Source organism: Eutrigla gurnardus, assembly GCF_963514095.1.
Source record: "Eutrigla gurnardus genome assembly, chromosome: 13".
In the NCBI taxonomy this organism is placed as follows: domain Eukaryota; kingdom Metazoa; phylum Chordata; class Actinopteri; order Perciformes; family Triglidae; genus Eutrigla; species Eutrigla gurnardus.
In genome coordinates, this window is record NC_139936.1 from 512,361 (window position 1) to 529,860 (window position 17,500).

Below are 17,500 nucleotides of genomic sequence, written 5' to 3' on the forward strand. Positions count from 1 at the left end.
TACTCTATCTATCTGTCTCCACCCGTCTGTCTGTCTCGACTCATTTGTCTGTCTCCACCACTGAAACTAAAACCAAAAAAACACAATTCGGTTCTGGTTCTGGGGGACACTTTCAGTAGTCTCCTGGGTTAAAGTGCTGTGGTATTAGACCTACCCATGGTGGACTCATCAGAAGTAGGTCCATCAGGGTGTCTGTCTCGTCCTGCAGGTGTGGTCATGGATCTGCTGGAGCTGGCCCCGGTGGTGGACGGGGACTTCCTCCCTGACGAGCCCAGTAAGCTGTTCCACAACGCGGCCCAGTTTGACTACATGGGCGGAGTAAACAGCATGGACGGGCACATCTTCGCCGGTGTCGATGTGTCGTCCATCAACCTGAGGAACGGCAACACAACCGCGTGAGTCCCGAGTCCAGGTCTACGCGGCTCTATGGAGCCAAGCAGATCTGGTTTATAGTCTAGTCTGAATGTAAATGCCCTAAATGTAAATGTAATGGTTCATGACGTGGTCCTGTCGGGTCCTCAGAGAGGACGTGAGGGGTCTCCTGGCCGGTCTGACTAAAGAGAAGGGGACCGCCGCCGTCAGCTCCGCCTTCAGCGTCTACACTTCCCACTGGGGGGCGGCGCCCGAGCCCGCCGTGGTGAAGAAGACGGTGGCCGACATCGAGACGGACTTCCTGTTCTTGGTCCCCACGCAGATCGCCCTCAACCTCCATGCCAACAACGCCAGGTCAGCTCAGTCAAAAGACCAGCACCAACACCAGGTTTCTGAGGTCCTCTGATCAGGTTCCCAGGTTTCTGAGGTGTTCTGATCAAGTTACCATGTCTCTGAGGTCCTCTGACCGTCCTGTTTCCTGTCCCTCAGTGGAGCCCATACCTACTCGTACCTGTTCAACATGAAGACCCGGATCCCAGGATTCCCTCGCTGGGTGGAGGCGGAGCACGCCGAGGACCTGCAGTACCTTTTTGGTAAACCCTTCGCCACCCCGCTGGTCTACTTCCCCCGGCATCGGGACCTGTCCGGGTACATGATCGCGTACTGGACCAACTTCGCCAGGACCGGGTAAACTCCTAGTGTGCACTGCAAACACACAGGTCAACACACCTGACTACAATCACGTCCGACCCCAATGGGGGTTTCTCCTAGTAAATAGAAATAGTGGTCATAGTCCCAACTGGTCTGAAGTAGTCTGAACTGGTCTCTCCATCTGTCCAGTGATCCCAATAAGGGCGACAGCAGAGTCCCAGCCCCCTGGCCAGCCTTCACCAAAACCCACCAACCCTACCTGAACATCAACAACAAGATCACCAAGTCCTCCGTCAGGTACTCTACTGGACTCTATCTAACCTGGTTTCTCTGCTTTGTTTGTTCTTCTGTATTTGATTCATAAAGTTTGAGTTTTCCTTCTTCAGCTACGACCTGAGATCAGATTACGTCACCTACTGGACAAAAACCTACAGCAGCCTGCCGTCGGTCCGGAGACCAGGAGGAGCATGAGGAGGAGCAGGAAACCAGGAGGAGGAGGAGGAGGAGACCAGGAGGTTTATTGGTTCATTTGTTCTCTTTTTCTTCTCTGGTGTAATAAAGGAAGCTGAGCTCCAGACTCTGGTTCTGTTTCTTTCCTGATGTGATCCAATTCTTCACTGACCACTGATCCACAAAACCATAAAAAGGTGGAGGTTTATGTGAACATGGTGGAGGTTTATATGAACTGCAACTACATTTTTGTCTGGAGAAAGGAAGGAAGCTGCTTTGTATCTTGTTGGTAAGTCAGAATATTGTATATTTGGGTTTAGGCATTCTGTGAGTAGAGCTAGTTGTAACATTTAGTCTTGTCTAGATACTTGTTGTTTAAATTCTTGTGAAGCTGATCTTACTGAGTGGGCAATTACCTAGTTTCAGCCAGCTCAGCTGTAGTGAATAGACTTGATTGGAGGGAGGGGCCTCTTCACCCTCGCATGGACCTGTCGGTCACTGTCGAGGGCATCACAGTATTGCCGTCGTCAACTGCGAGGAACCTGGGTGTAATCCTCAATGACCAACTATCCTGCACCCCCAACATCACTGCTGTGGCCCGATCCTGCAGATTTGCCCTCTACAATATCCGCAGGATTCGGACCTTCCTCACAAAGGATGCAACGCAACTCCTGGTCCAAGCACTGGTCATCTCCTGCCTTGACTACTGCAACTCTCTCCTGGCCGGACTCCCGGCCTCAGCAACTAAACCATTGCAGCGTATCCAGAACGCTGCAGCACGCCTTAACTTCAATCTACCCAAATTCTCCCATGTGACCCCCCTCCTCCGTGACCTCCTCCGTGGCTCCCCGTACCTTCAAACACCGGTCAAACCTCATGCCCCGAAGCGAGCACTTGGCTCCTTTACTTCAGCTGGCCGGCTGGTACCACCATCGCTGAAATCATACAAATGTCGCTCAGCAAAGTCCAGACTCTTCTCTGTTCTGGTCCTCAGTGGTGGAACGAACTCCTGACCAATGTCAGGACAGCAGAGTCATTTGCCATCTTCACCTTGACTCTACATAGCATGACCCACTAACGCCCCCCCCCCCCCCCCCGCCCAAAAAACCCCTTACCTTTAGCACTCTGATCAGAGCACTGTTGCTCTTAAGGTACTACTTTACTCAGATGAGGACCTAACACTTGTTCTATTTTTAGCTCTTACTTTATCGGCAATGATATGTTGTGTTAATGATATGTCCCGGTTGAACCCGGTGGAGGTTCATGCGAACCGGGTGGAGGTTGATGTGATCCGGTTGAACCGGGTGCAGGTTGATGTGAACCGGTTGAACCGGGTGCAGGTTGATGTGAACCGGGTAGAGCAATGGTAGTTCTGTGTTACACGTTGCAACAGACTGAAGACAGGAAACAGATGACACACTTGATGTTTCTCTGCATCACACTGACACCACAGAGAGGAAGAGGAGGAGAAGGAGGAGGAGACGGAGGAGGAGACGAGTCCACAGAAGAGAGGAAGGAGAGGAACGTGAAGGAGGTGAAAGGAGAAGATAAATACGTGTCCAGAAGAAGGCAGAGGAGCAGTGAGGAGCAGTGAGGAGGACAGCGGAGCAGGAAGAGGAAGTGAGGAGGAATAGAGGACAGCTGAGCAGGAAGAGGAAGTGGGGAGGAGGAGGAGGAGGAGCAGGGTTGCCATGGACGACGACGTCAGGAAGCAGGGTCTGGTCTACCTGCAGACCCAGAGGTTCGGCAAGGTGGGCCACGCTAACACACGCTACCGCTAACAGCACGACGACAGCAGTAACAGAGAGTGTGTGTGTGTGTGTGTATACGTGTTTATGTGTGTGTGTGTGTGTGTGTGTGTGTGTGTATACGTGTTTATGTGTGTGTATATGTGTGTGTATATGTGTGTGTGTGTATGTATGTGTGTGTATATGTGTGTGTATATGTGTGTGTGTGTGTATATGTGTGTGTATATGTGTGTGTGTATATATGTGTGTGTGTGTGTATGTGTGTGTATACGTGTTTGTGTGTATATGTGTGTGTGTGTGTGTGTATGCGTGTGTATACGTGTTTATGTGTGTGTATATGTGTGTGTTTGTGTGTGTGTATATGGGTGTATGTGTGTGTTTATGCGTGTGTATATGTGTGTATACGTGTGTGTGTGTGTGTGTTTGTGTGTGTGTGTGTGTGTATATCTGTGTGTTTGTGTGTGTGTTTGTGTGTGTGTTTGTGTGTGTATATGTGTGTGTATACGTGTATATGTGTGTATGTGTGTACATGTGTGTGTGTGTGTATATGTGTGTGTATATGTGTGTGTATATGTGTGTGTATACGTGTATATGTGTGTATGTGTGTACATGTGTGTGTGTGTGTGTGTGTGTGTGTGTGTAGAAGTGGAAGAGGGTCTGGTGTGTCCTGTTCAGGGAGAGTCCCCGGTCCGTCTCCAGACTGGAGTTCTTTGAGTGTAAAGACGGAGAGAAAAGTCACCGCAAACAGCAGGAACACAAGAAGGTAGAGGACTGGACCCTACTGGACTGGACTCTGTTCTACTGGACCCTACTGGACCCTACTGGACTCTGTTTTACTGGACCCTACTGGACCCTACTGGACTCCTTTCATTTTTGGGTTTCATATTTAAATGTACTTGTTTCTGTTGCCGTGGCGATGGCCCCGTTACCTAGGTGATCAGAGCCTTTGTGTCTCCAGGTGATCCGTCTGGCCGACTGCATCAGGGTCTCGGAGGTCGAGGTGGATGGGTGTCCCAGAGACACGGGACCCTTCCTGGTAGAGACCACCGACAAGATCTACGTGTTCGCTGCAGACCGGATACAGCTGGAGGACTGGACCTCCAAGCTGTGTGAGATCGCCTTCCCTGTAAGCACACACACACACACACACACACACACACACACACACACACACACACACACACACACACACACACACACACACCTTTAAAGGGGGTCAGGACTAGACCGTTCTGATCCTTTAAAAGGGGTCAGGACTAGACTGGGATGGTCCTTTAAAGGGGGTCAGGACTAGACTGGGATGGTCCTTTAAAGGAGGTCAGAACTAGACAGTTCTGGTTCTTTAAAGGGGTCAGGACTAGACTGGGATGGTCCTTTAAAGGGGGTCAGGACTAGACCGTTCTGGTCCTTTAAAAGGGGTCAGGACTAGACTGGGATGGTCCTTTAAAGGGGGTCAGAACTAGACAGTTCTGGTCCTTTAAAATGGGTCAGGACTAGACTGGGATGGTCCTTTTAAAGGGGTCAGAACTAGACTGGGATGGTCCTTTTAAAGGGGGTCAGGACTAGACTGGGATGGTCCTCTAAAGGGGGTCAGGTCTAGATTGTTCTGGTCCTCTAAAGGGAGTCAGGACTAGACTGGGACGGTCCTTTAACCACTACGTGACTGTGTGCAGATGAACTGGACTGAACCTGGATCGAAGAGGACCAGCCTGCAGAGAGGAACCAGACTGGACCAAGACGAAGGGATGGAGGACAACTCACTGTACAGCGGCAGAGAGACAGGTACACCTGTCTGTCCTCCTGTCTGTCTGTCTTTCTACCGGTCTGATAGAAGCAGAAGACGTTAAAGTGCTGCTCATGTGGTCCACGCTCACTGCTGATTGGCTGGAATCAAACAGGAAGTGTCTTGGAACCCAGACCTGACAGGTCTTGGACCAGCTGCAGGTCTCTGATCAGCTGCAGGTCTCGGATCAGCTGCAGGTCTCGGCTCAGTTGCAGGTCTCTGATCAGCTGCAGGTCTTGGATCAGCTGGTGTATGTCATGTGTTCAGACTGAAGAAACGGTTTCCTCCTCATGTCATGCCTTCCACCACACTTCCTCTTTCCGCCTCGAGGCTAAATTTAGCTGCCTGTGGCAGATGTGAGGCACCCGGTCTGGTCTTGGTCTTGGTTCAGGTCCTGGTAGCTGACTGGAGGCTGGGTCTGGTCTGGTCCTGGTTCAGGTCTTGTTGTTGTGCATGTGGGCTGACCCTGAGAGACAGTGGAGAATATTCATGATTCATATTATTATTTATGGAGAGTTGTTTCCTATTCACTGCATCAGTACTACTAGTACTACTACTAGTACAAAAACACATTTTACTTTTGGTTTGGAGGGGGGTCTGTAGCCGATGACATTGGGCGAACTCTGACATGGAGAGACAGACAGGTCTTTGGACTGTGGGAGGAACCCGGAGAGAACCCATGGTCACATGGGGAGAACATGCAAACACCACACAGGAACCCGACCCGGGAATCAAACCCGGGACCCTCTTGCTGTGAGGTGACAGTACTACCCACTACACCACCGTGCAGCCCACGTTACTTCATTCATTCATTCATTAATAAACTGAAGAAACAATGTCGAGATGAAGCAACGTTCAGTTTGAGGTCATGATGTGCAGCTAACGAGGCTGCTACTGTTCCAACACTGTGTGTGTGTGTGTGTGTGTGTGTGTGTGTGTGTGTGTGGTTTCCTCCGTGTCACACATCTAACAGCCGTCACACAGGAAGACGTTTCACGGTGAATTTAACCTCAAAGACTTTTTGCTGCTTTCAGAAGAGATGATGCAGTTCCTCATCTCACCTACAGGGGGCTCACAGTAGTCCAGAGACCAGACCAGACTATGTGAGGAACCAGAGACTGTCTGTGGTCCCCCAGAGGTCTAGATAGTAGCTCACATTAGTCCAGAGACCAGACCAGACTATGTGGAGGAACCAGAGACTGTCTGTGGTCCAAACAACAAGGTCTCTGCTGTATTTATGTCTAGATGACCTTATTTGGAGTGTTGATGGAGCAGCTACAATGTTAGCGTAGCCTAGCACCCATCAACCAGACTCCAGGACTGAGGAGGTGATTAAGGCCACGTAGTGTTCTTCAATGAGAGCCTCGTGGATCAAATCCTGGTCCTCTGTCCTCCCAGGACCACCAAGACCAGTCTGACTCAGACCTCTCCTGGTGGTCCGATTTGTGGTGACCAGGTTCTACAACTAGAACCTCGTTTAGGATTGTTTCCAGATCATAATGAAACCAGTGAAGCAGAAATCATCAGGAACACAGAAGAGACTTCTGCTTTCAGCGGTCGATGACATCACCCATAAATGTGTGTGTGTGTGTCAGTGCGTGACTTCAGAGTGTGTGTTCGGAGGACGGAGGCGTCCGATCGCTGCCGACTGAAGGGAGACGGAGTCCTTCGTGCCGGCACCGATGCTCTGCTCCTATTGGACAAGAGCAGCGAGGTCATGTTCACCTGGCCGTACAGATACCTGAGACGCTTCGGACGGGACAAGGTGACACACACACACACACACACACACACACACACACACACACACACACACACACACACACATATACACACGAACAGAGGAAGGGTGATGTAATCCGGATTCTGCTGGTTTCCTGTCCCCAGACCACGTTCTCCTTCGAGGCCGGGCGCCGCTGCGACTCCGGCGAGGGTAACTTTGAGTTTGACACCAAACAGGGCAACTTCCTGTTTCAGGCTGTGGAAGCCGCCATCAACCTGCAGCGGATCTCCTTCCCCCAGAGGCAGACCTCCAGTGGGGGCCAGATGAGTCCAGAGACCCCCCAGGATGTGAGCCTGCCACCCCTGCCCCTCAACCCGCCCCTGGTCCGGACCAGGACGCCGCCGCTACCTCAGCTCTGCAGCCACATTCCACAACTCCCTGCTGCTCAGGTGAGCTCCCAACACACCTGTCCATGCTTTCAAAATAAAAGCACAGCTTTAGAATTGAAGAGGATTTCAGAATAAAGTAGAGATAAATAAAGTAGAATTAAAGAAATAAATAAATACAAAAATTAAATAAGTACGAATTGTCAGAATAAACTTTTTAGGTTTCAAGATCCATCCGTTCATCCATCCATCCATCCATTGTCTACCGCTTATCCTGTATTCAGGGTCGCGGGGGGGCTGGAGCCGATCCCAGCTGTCATTGGGTGAAGGCAGGGTTCACCTGGACAGGTAACTAGTCTATCACAGGGAGACATGTAGAGACAGACAACCATTCACGCTCACATTCACACCTACGGGACATTTAGAGTCACCAATGAACCTATCCCCATCCTGCATGTCTTTGGACTGTGGGAGGAAGCCGGAGAACCCGGAGAGAACCCACGCTTACACGGGGAGAACATGCAAACTCCACACAGAAGGAACCCGGGCCGACCCGGGGATCAAACCTGGGATCCTCTTGCTGTGAGGCGAGAGTGCTACCCACTACACCACCAGGTTTTAAGATAATCAGGATTTAAGAAATTAAGTCAGGATGGTAGAACCAGATGTAGATCTGATAGAACCAGATGTAGATCTCATAGATCCAGATGTAGATCTCATAGATCCAGATGAAGATCTGATAGAACCAGATGTAGATCTGATAGAACCAGATGAAGATCTCGTAGAACCAGATGAAGATCTCGTAGAACCAGATGTAGATCTGATAGAACCAGATGTAGATCTGGTAGAACCAGATGAAGATCTCGTAGAACCAGATGTAGATCTGATAGAACCAGATGTAGATCTGGTCCCCTGGGTGACTGTCCGCATGTTTCCCTGCAGGCAGATGACGCTGTCTACAGCCTGGTTACAGAAACCCACCACAGACTCAAAGAGAGCTCCGCCCCCTCACAGCAGCAGCACCCCCCACTGGTAGGACACGCAAACTACCACACAACATGTTGGTCTGACTTCCTGTCTGAGGGTTTAACAACAGTATCCTCAGAGTGAAATAAGAGTTCCAGTCCCTTCAGGGTCTGCTGGCTCTGATGGATCTGACCCTGATGTATCTGAAGCTGATGGATCTGACCCGGATGGACCTGACCCTGTATAGTGAATAACCGATCAATGATTGGTCTCTCTTCTGTCCTCAGTCTTGTCTGGAGCCTCCGGTCGACAAAATGCTGACGGCTGTGAAGAGTTTGACCCTGGACACTCGCGGTGTCCCCGTCCCTCGTAAGAACCAGGTCAAGATGATCTCCAGCTGTCCTCTGCCTCACGCCAGCCTCGAGCCTGGCCCCCACCCTGGCCCCCACCTGGCCCAGGGCCACGGCTCCATCCACAACCCCAATGCTCGCCTCAGCCCCAAACTGAGCTCCGACCCAGAGCGGAACCAGACATACTCCCAGATCATCCAGCTGCCTGCTGCAGGCCGAGGCTCCAAACAAGGCGTCGGTGCCCCATCCATCCTCCCTCAGGATCCTGAGTATTCGCTTCCCTTCGACACCATCGCCATGAACTTCATGTCCGACGGGCTGAACTCCCATCAGGCCCACAGAGCCGAGTCCGCCGCCGACCCGCTCTACGACAGCATCGACGAGATGAAGATCAGAAATGTCTTCCTGAAAACAGAAGGCACGCCAGCCTACAGGAAGGTGGAGCACATCTACGATGAGCCCGAAGGCTGCGCCGCCACTCCAAATAAACCTCCCACCTCCGTTTACGACGACCCCGAGGAGATGAGAGGGAACGCCTGGAGGATTATGGGTACAGCTGCTGACCCTAAAGGTCACGAGTACCCGTACAACCCCCGGATGGACGACTACGCCGTCCCCAAGCGAGCCCAGAGGGCGCTTCCTGTTTCGCAAAGCACTGAAGAAGAAGAAGAAGAAGATGGGAAGGATGAGCTGATGGAGGAGGATCAGGAGGAGCTGCAGGATTCACCGTACAACAACGTGATGGTAAAAATGGCGTAGCGGAGACAGGAAGCAGCTTTGAGCATTAACATGATTCAGATTAATTATTTAACTGATCCGCCATTTTAGAGTCTCTGTACCTTGTCTTCTTGTTTGGAGGACGAGCCGCTGTCTTCTTCTTCTGTGGTAATTAAGAATTAAGTGCAACGGGGCAGCCGGTGGTGCAGTGGTTAGGGCAGCAGCCCCATGTACAGAGGCTCAATGTCCTCGACACGGCGATCCCGGGTTCAACTCCCAGCCCGGGATCAGTTTCCCGCAATGTCTTCTCCCTCTCTCTTCGTGTTTTCACACTGTCTGAATAAAATAATAAAAGGCGCTCTAGCCGAAAATAAATAATCTTTAAAAAAAAAGAATTAAATGCAACAAATTCAACCATTTCTGCTCAGCTTGTTTGTGCTTTCCTCACTCACAACTATTAGTATCATTATCAATTCATCGTTTAGTCGAGAACATCCTGCTTAGTGTGCAAAGACAATAAAAGCATTCTATGTTATGAATGGTCTTAATGTTACTTGATGAATGTGATCTCAGATCTGTAGTGAGCAGCTTCCTCCAGCAGAGAGCAGCAGAGAGCAGTCTATCATCATTGTAGATCACAGTCACTACCTCCACCGTCCACCAGTCACTGTAGACATACTGGGTTGTTCTTAATTAGAGATACTGGGTTGTTCTTAATTAGAGATACTGGGTTGTTCTTTAGTAGAGATACTGGGTTGTTCTTTAGTGGAGATACTGGGTTGTTCTTAATTAGAGATACTGGGTTGTTCTTTATTGGAGATACTGGGTTGTTCTTTAGTGGAGATACTGGGTTGTTCTTTAGTAGAGATACTGGGTTGTTCTTTAGTAGAGATGCTGGGTTGTTCTCAATTAGAGATACTGGGTTGTTTTTTAGTGGAGATACTGGGTTGTTCTTAATTAGAGATACTGGGTTGTTCTTTAGTAGAGATGCTGGGTTGTTCTTAATTAGAGATACTGGGTTGTTCTTAGTTAAAGATACTGGGTTGTTCTTAATTAGAGATACTGGGTTGTCCTAAATTAGAGATACTGGGTTGTTCTTTAGTAGAGATGCTGGGTTGTTCTTAATTAGAGATACTGGGTTGTTCTTTAGTAGAGATACTGGGTTGTTCTTAATTAGAGATACTGGGTTGTTCTTTAGTAGAGATACTGGGTTGTTCTTAATTAGAGATACTGGGTTGTCCTTCATTAGAGATACTGGGTTGTTCTTTAGTAGAGATACTGGGTTGTTCTCAATTAGAGATACTGGGTTGTTTTTTAGTGGAGATACTGGGTTGTTCTTAATTAGAGATACTGGGTTGTTCTTTAGTAGAGATACTGGGTTGTTCTTAATTAGAGATACTGGGTTGTCCTTCATTAGAGATACTGGGTTGTTCTTTAGTAGAGATGCTGGGTTGTTCTCAATTAGAGATACTGGGTTGTTTTTTAGTGGAGATACTGGGTTGTTCTTAATTAGAGATACTGGGTTGTTCTTTAGTAGAGATGCTGGGTTGTTCTTAGTTAAAGATACTGGGTTGTTCTTAATTAGAGATACTGGGTTGTCCTTCATTAGAGATACTGGGTTGTTCTTTAGTAGAGATACTGGGTTGTTCTCAATTAGAGATACTGGGTTGTTTTTTAGTGGAGATACTGGGTTGTTCTTAATTAGAGATACTGGGTTGTTCTTTAGTAGAGATACTGGGTTGTTCTTAATTAGAGATACTGGGTTGTCCTTCATTAGAGATACTGGGTTGTTCTTTAGTAGAGATGCTGGGTTGTTCTCAATTAGAGATACTGGGTTGTTTTTTAGTGGAGATACTGGGTTGTTCTTAATTAGATATACTGGGTTGTTCTTTAGTAGAGATGCTGGGTTGTTCTTAGTTAAAGATACTGGGTTGTTCTTAATTAGAGATACTGGGTTGTCCTAAATTAGAGATACTGGGTTGTTCTTTAGTAGAGATGCTGGGTTGTTCTTAATTAGAGATGCTGGGTTGTTCTTAGTTAAAGATACTGGGTTGTTCTTAATTAGAGATACTGGGTTGTCCTAAATTAGAGATACTGGGTTGTTCTTTAGTAGAGATGCTGGGTTGTTCTTAATTAGAGATACTGGGTTGTCCTTAATTAGAGATACTGGGTTGTTCTTTAGTAGAGATGCTGGGTTGTTCTTAATTAGAGATACTGGGTTGTTCTTTAGTAGAGATACTGGGTTGTTCTTAATTAGAGATACTGGGTTGTTCTTTAGTAGAGATGCTGGGTTGTTCTTAATTAAAGATACTGGGTTGTCCTTAATTAGAGATACTGGGTTGTTCTTTAGTAGAGATGCTGGGTTGTTCTTAATTAGAGATACTGGGTTGTTCTTAATTAGAGATACTGGGTTGTCCTTAATTCGAGATGCTGGGTTGTCCTTAATTCGAGATACTGGGTTGTTCTTTAGTAGAGATACTGGGTTGTCCTTAATTAGAGATACTGGGTTGTTCTTTAGTAGAGATGCTGGGTTGTCCTTAATTAGAGATACTGGGTTGTTCTTTAGTAGAGATACTGGGTTGTTCTTTAGTAGAGATACTGGGTTGTCCTTAATTAGAGATACTGGGTTGTTCTTTAGTGGAGATATTGGGTTGTTCTTTAGTGGAGATACTGGGTTGTTCTTTAGTGGAGATATTGGGTTGTTCTTTAGTAGAGATACTGGGTTGTCCTTAATTAGAGATACTGGGTTGTTCTTTAGTGGAGATACTGGGTTGTTCTTTAGTAGAGATGCTGGGTTGTTCTCAATTAGAGATACTGGGTTGTTCTTTAGTGGAGATATTGGGTTGTTCTTTAGTGGAGATATTGGGTTGTTCTTTAGTGGAGATATTGGGTTGTTCTTTAGTAGAGATACTGGGTTGTTCTTTATTGGAGATACTGGGTTGTTCTTTAGTGGAGATACTGGGTTGTTCTTTAGTGGAGATATTGGGTTGTTCTTTAGTGGAGATATTGGGTTGTGTAGTTGGGTCTGTACCATGGAAACTCGCCACATTGATCACTGTTCGTAAATTAAGTAAAGGTCTCCAATGAAATGAGAGAATCTGCTGGTTTCTGGTTTCTGGTGGACGTTCAGTAAACTGGTGTCTTCATTTAAGCCGCTGTCTGACTCTGATGCTGTCTGACACTTGTGAATGTGTGACCAGCTACACACACGCACACACACACACACACACACGGCCCCCCAGGGACTCAGCAGGCTACAAAGGCGTCCCAGCATGCATCTCTCTGTCCGCCTTACAACACGCTCAGCTGGAAACAAAAAGAGCATCACTGAGTGAGTGTGTGTGTGTGTGTGTGTGTGTGTGTGTATGCGTGTGTCTGGTGTGTGTGTGTGTGTGTGTGTGTGTGTGTGTGTGTGTGTGTATATGTGGTGTGTGTGTGTGTGTGTGTGTGTGTGTGTGTGGTGTGTGTGTGTATGCGTGTGTGTGGTGTGTGTGTGTGTGTGTGTGTATGCGTGTGTGTGGTGTGTGTGTGTGTGTGTGTGTATGCGTGTGTGTGGTGTGTGTGTGTGTGTGTGTGTGTGTGTGTGTGTATGCGTGTGTGGTGTGTGTGTGTGTGTATGCGTGTGTGTGTGTGTGTGTGTGAGAGGACTCACTGGCCTGGAAGCTGAAGTCTTTCCTCATGATCCGACACACCAGAGAGATAAAACTGTGAGGTCATACGTGTCCTACTTTGTGTTCACAGCTGAGATCAGCACAGACGCTGTGATGTCATCAGGACGCTTCACAAAGTTCTCAAACGTACATATGGAGAGAAAAAGGGAGATCAAACGTGATTGGCGGTGTGTTTAAGCTAACAGACAGAAGCTAACGGACAGAAGCCAACGGACAGAAGCTAACAGACAGAAGCTAACGTACAGAAGCTAACTGACAGAAGCTAACGGACTGAAGCTAACGGATAGAAGCTAACAGACAGAAGCTAACAGACAGGACCAGGTGTAGTTGAGTTCAGCAGGTAGAAAACCAGAGTAAATGAAAAACCTCACAAAAGAAATATGACCCTGAATCCCAGAGCTGATTTTTGTGAGAGTAATTATTATCACATGACATCAGTGTTTGGTGAAGTAATAGTTAAAATGTTCAGGTCTGAACACAGACGAAGATCACAGACGAAGATCACTGACGAAGATCACCTCTCCCCTGTCCGGTGCCACGTTCAGGGACATCTGAACGAGTAGGAACAGATATGACATCATCGTGTTAATTCTGAGGTGCATCTGGTGAGCACAGGGGATGGGGGTGGGAATGCTTGTTTCCATGGCAACCACAATAGGGATGTGGGGCTGCATCCCCGTTCCCTTGGCAACAATGCATGCCGGCGGTGAACAGGGTGATGAATGTGATTTAAAAACAGAAACAACAGCAGAAGAAGAGCCGGTGTGAATGGTGGATTATTGATTCATGATCAGATGGTGATGTTGCCGTGGGAACAAAGACGTTTGATATGAAGACAGCGGTGATGATGAACTAACACTCAGACTCTGATATGCATCAACGCCAGGAACAAGTTCACTGTCTCCCTGAAGACAAAGAGTCCACTTGCATCCTGACAGACAGACAGACAGACAGACAGACAGACAGACAGACAGACAGTAGAACAGAGAGAGACAGGGGATCTGAGGAACACAAGTAGCACCTTACTGGATCTGGATCCATGTGGATTCTGATGTGAAGCTGCTAACAAAGTTAGCTTCTATAATTCAAGGTCAACTTTACAGCTGTGTTAAAGTAGCTAACGAGCAGTGGTAGTGAGCTGTCAATCAGCAGGTAAGCCCCGCCCCGCCCCGCCCCACCCCGCCCCCTAAAGCATCCCCTGCTTTCTGGTCTGGTGGACTCTAAATGGACCATCATGTACTAAAAGAACATCATGCTGGATTGAAGAAGACTTGAAACTAGAGATTGAGACCATAAACTCATGTTTACAATGTTTACTGAGATAATACATCAAGAGAGAAGTAGGACCATTTTCTCATAGACTTCTATACAAGCAGAGAGGAGTCGCCCCCTGGTGGCCAGCAGAGAGAAGTAGGACCATTTTCTCATAGACTTCTATACAACCAGAGAGGAGTCGCCCCCTGGTGGCCAGCAGAGAGAAGTAGGACCATTTTCTCATAGACTTCTATACAACCAGAGAGGAGTCGCCCCCTGGTGGCCAGCAGAGAGGATGCAGCTTTAAACTCGAGGTTGTCTCCTGAGCCCCATGTTTCTACAGTAGCCCAGAAGAGACAAACCTGAATCTAGAGTCTTCCACCGTAGTTCTCTAGATGTAATCTGGTTTCTACATTTGTTCCTGCAGCTTATTGATCATGGTTTATGTTTAGTTTTCTTTGTCATCAGAGGAAACGTCTTCCTGCTGGTGACGTCTGACACCATCCAAAACCATATTTTTAAGATATTCTATTTGAATTTCTTCATGAAAAAAAAGATGGTTTATTAATGCTAATATAAATACTACATGTTTGTGACATTATGTCATGAATAAATAGATTACTAAAGTGTGACATTGAGAGTGGAGGTATGTTCGTGAACGCGCCGGGACGAGCACGTGCGGCTCAATTAATTCAAACAGCAGAGAGAAGCTCGTGCTCGCTCTCCAGCGGCGGCGCGTCCCCCCCCCCTCCGTCTGTGAGCGCGCGGGAGCGAGCGTCAGGTTCCAAGGACGGACCGCGGGCTCGCGAGCTTCAGGTCATCTGGAAGTCCGCGAGCATCAACCGACACAAACCGAGAACCGGAGAGGAGATCTCCGGTCGAAGCGGATTCATTGATCCGCGCGCGACACATCAAAGGGAAATGTTGCTTTCCTGTTGAATGAAGCGTCACGAGGAGGATCAACAGGACGCGGCGCGAGACGGATCAACAATGTCACCCGCCGTTTGAATCACAGCAACATTTAATCCTCAGGAGAAGAAGAATGGAGAGCCAGTAAATAAACAACAACAACAACACGCTTCTCACCGGACGGTCAGCGGGCAGAACCCGCGCACGGTACCGGGCCGGGGACCGGGAGGACCGGGAGGACCGGGAGGACCGGAGGACCGGGAGAAATCCATCAACAGGAGAGCGACTGAACGACGCAGTGAAGAAACAGTGAGTCTCATTGATTATTCAGCTTTTATCTCACTTCTTCCTTTCTCTCATTAAATTCATTCCATTCAATCAATGAATGCATGCATTGATTAATTAAATATGATATCAATAATATTAAATATATTCCTGTCACCAAAAATAAACGGAATGAGGGACTTTCTTCTCCTGAGTGTTGTTCATATCAATCATCCTGTTTCTGACCTGCTCATTCTTTGTCAAATTCACTTTCTGTTATATCATATATAATCATTTCATCTGAAAAGATTTGTTCACATTTAAATTGTGAGGAATTAAAAATGTACAACTTTGAGGAGTTGAATAAGAGTTTGGTCTGAAAATACAATAAATCTAAATCATCAAATAGTCACAATAGTGAGTTCATTGTTAAAGGTAAAGGGATAAAGTTTGTTAAAGAGCAATCATCATCAGGAGCAGCGACCAATCACGTTGCTCACTGTTGACTCCTAACATGGTTGAAGGGGTCCCTGCAGGTGAAGGAATGCTGACCTCTGATTGGACGGAGAGCCAACCAGTCCAAAATGGAGGAAACCCTGTAGCTTATTAACTTAACACTGTCAGGTTTTATAAGCCCACAGGAACAGTCCCAAAACCTAGACATGAGTCAGCATTTTCTCACTTCCTGTCCCTTCGTCTCCAAGTCAAAGTGTTTATTAAATGTGTTCTTGTTCACGTCTGAAATAAAGTCTGGTTATTTATCGTTTACTTCTACGGTTTAAGATACGTCAGTAAAAAGAACCAAACGACATCATGGGAACACGAGTCCACCTTTACTTTAGTGACGTGGCCTGAAGTCATGTGACTGTGGTGTAGTCGTCAACCTCTGGCCACCAGGGGGCGACTCCTCTCTGGTTGTATAGAAGTCTATGAGAAAATGGTCCATAGTGATTTTCTGAAACAGTGTAAGTATCATCAACGTTTTAGAGATCATCCTGCAATTATCCAAAATCCAAAGGAAAAGTGGCGTTGGCTTTTGTGGAGGGAACGAGGACGACGCTAGCTTCCTGTCGGAGGAACGTAGTCAGATATTGAAGGAGAAACTAGTCAGGAGGACGACATGCTGACCCTGCTGGAAATCAGCTGTTGTCACTTGACCGCTGATACATTTACTGACCATGAGCAACTGTTGCTGTGCTGACCTCCCTCTCCTCGTCCTCCTCAGTGGCGCTCCGTGGCGTGCTCCTCCTCGCCATGCTGCAGTGCTGGTCGGTTGCCCGTGGTGGCTGCGAGCCTCGGCTGGTGAACATTGGCGCTGTGTTGAGTCAGAAACGGTATGAGCAGGTGTTCAAGGAGGCGGTGAGCCAGGCCAACAGTCTGTACGGGAAGGACAAGTTCAAGATGAATGCCATCTCCGTCACACACAAACCCAACGCCATCCAGATGGCTCTGTCCGTCTGCGAGGACCTCATCTCCAACCAGGTGAGAACAGGTCCTGTCACATGACCCGTCCTGACTGCCGTCCTGTCACCTGACTCATGTCAGTGACTTAGAATGAAGGTTATGATATTGCATGATTGAGGCACGTCCTGATTGGCCAGCTATGCTTATGCAAATTTGCCATATGGAGGAACCAGATGTTGTCTCCTGGGTCTGTGGTCCCCCAAAGGTCTATGATAGTAGACCACATTAGTTCAGAGACCAGACCAGACTATGTGGAGGAACGAGAGACTGTCTGTGGTCCAAACAACAAGGTCTCTGCTGTATTTATGTCTAGATGACCTTATTTGGAGTGTTGATGGAACAGCTACATGTTAGCATAGCCTAGCATCCATCAGAACAAAGATATTTCTACATTCAGTAACGAGTTTCCTTTGTAGAAGAAATGAGGCCAACATGGCGTCAACGTGCTGGACAGAGAGAGACATCAGATTAACATCCTCTGTCTCTGCAGAATATGAGATTTAATCTGTCCATCCTCCAGAGAAGATGGAGGGATTACACACACACACACACACACACACACACACACACACTCACACACAATGTTTCACAGGCTACATTCCTGGAATGTCATTCTGTCATTCTGAAACTGATATTTTGTTTTTCTTTCTGTTTAAATATGTGAATGCGTTCCAATTACCCAGGTGAAATTCATTCATGCATAACATTTCCATGAATTTAAAAGACAAGACATTTGCAAATTATTCCAAATTGTATATGTATGTATATACAATATTATTATTTTTTAAATGT

General features: G+C 47.5%; 3 protein-coding genes across 9 annotated transcripts in view; all 3 read left to right on the top strand.

Annotated features, from left to right (window-relative positions):
• Nucleotides 1-1,511, top strand: part of LOC311023553 (bile salt-activated lipase-like) — a 5,878-nt gene extending 4,367 nt beyond the window's left edge. Inside the window, exons 7-11 of the mRNA XM_084025468.1 lie at nt 209-395; nt 523-726; nt 862-1,059; nt 1,213-1,320; nt 1,410-1,511. Coding sequence (XP_083881594.1) covers nt 209-395; nt 523-726; nt 862-1,059; nt 1,213-1,320; nt 1,410-1,494 — 782 coding nt within the window. The 3' untranslated portion in view covers nt 1,495-1,511. The remainder of the gene's footprint in view (nt 1-208; nt 396-522; nt 727-861; nt 1,060-1,212; nt 1,321-1,409) is intronic.
• A 1,498-nt stretch (nt 1,512-3,009) lies between these two features.
• dok2 (docking protein 2) lies at nt 3,010-9,626 on the top strand. Of its 3 annotated transcripts, XM_084025465.1 has the most exons (8): nt 3,011-3,224; nt 3,865-3,984; nt 4,180-4,347; nt 4,895-5,003; nt 6,600-6,769; nt 6,892-7,176; nt 8,056-8,145; nt 8,367-9,624. In XM_084025465.1, the coding sequence occupies exons 1-8, from the start codon at nt 3,165-3,167 to the stop codon at nt 9,186-9,188; spliced, it is 1,824 nt and encodes a 607-aa protein (XP_083881591.1). In that variant the 5' UTR covers nt 3,011-3,164; the 3' UTR covers nt 9,189-9,624. The 3 variants fall into 3 exon arrangements, with proteins under 3 accessions (XP_083881592.1, XP_083881593.1, XP_083881591.1); XM_084025466.1 differs by lacking the exon at nt 8,056-8,145 and having other exon boundaries at nt 3,010-3,224; nt 8,367-9,626; XM_084025467.1 differs by lacking the exon at nt 3,865-3,984 and having other exon boundaries at nt 3,010-3,224; nt 8,367-9,625.
• A 5,226-nt stretch (nt 9,627-14,852) lies between these two features.
• grin1b (glutamate receptor, ionotropic, N-methyl D-aspartate 1b) overlaps nt 14,853-17,500 on the top strand; it is a 37,102-nt gene continuing 34,454 nt past the window's right edge. For 2 of the 5 annotated variants that reach the window (XM_084025460.1, XM_084025456.1), the window contains exons 1-2: nt 14,853-15,289; nt 16,470-16,726. In XM_084025460.1, the coding sequence (XP_083881586.1) occupies nt 15,289; nt 16,470-16,726 (258 nt within the window). In that variant the 5' untranslated portion in view covers nt 14,853-15,288. The remainder of the gene's footprint in view (nt 15,290-16,469; nt 16,727-17,500) is intronic. The other 3 variants (XM_084025457.1, XM_084025459.1, XM_084025458.1) reach the window with 2 other exon arrangements.

Bases quoted from the DNA above. Each gene is read 5' to 3' on its own strand.
- dok2 (XM_084025465.1), top strand. From the start codon at position 3,165: ATGGACGACGACGTCAGGAAGCAGGGTCTGGTCTACCTGCAGACCCAG. The intron at 3,985-4,179 runs GTAGAGGACTGG...TTGTGTCTCCAG, and splicing joins AACAGCAGGAACACAAGAAG to GTGATCCGTCTGGCCGACTG. The intron at 4,348-4,894 runs GTAAGCACACAC...GACTGTGTGCAG, and splicing joins TGTGTGAGATCGCCTTCCCT to ATGAACTGGACTGAACCTGG.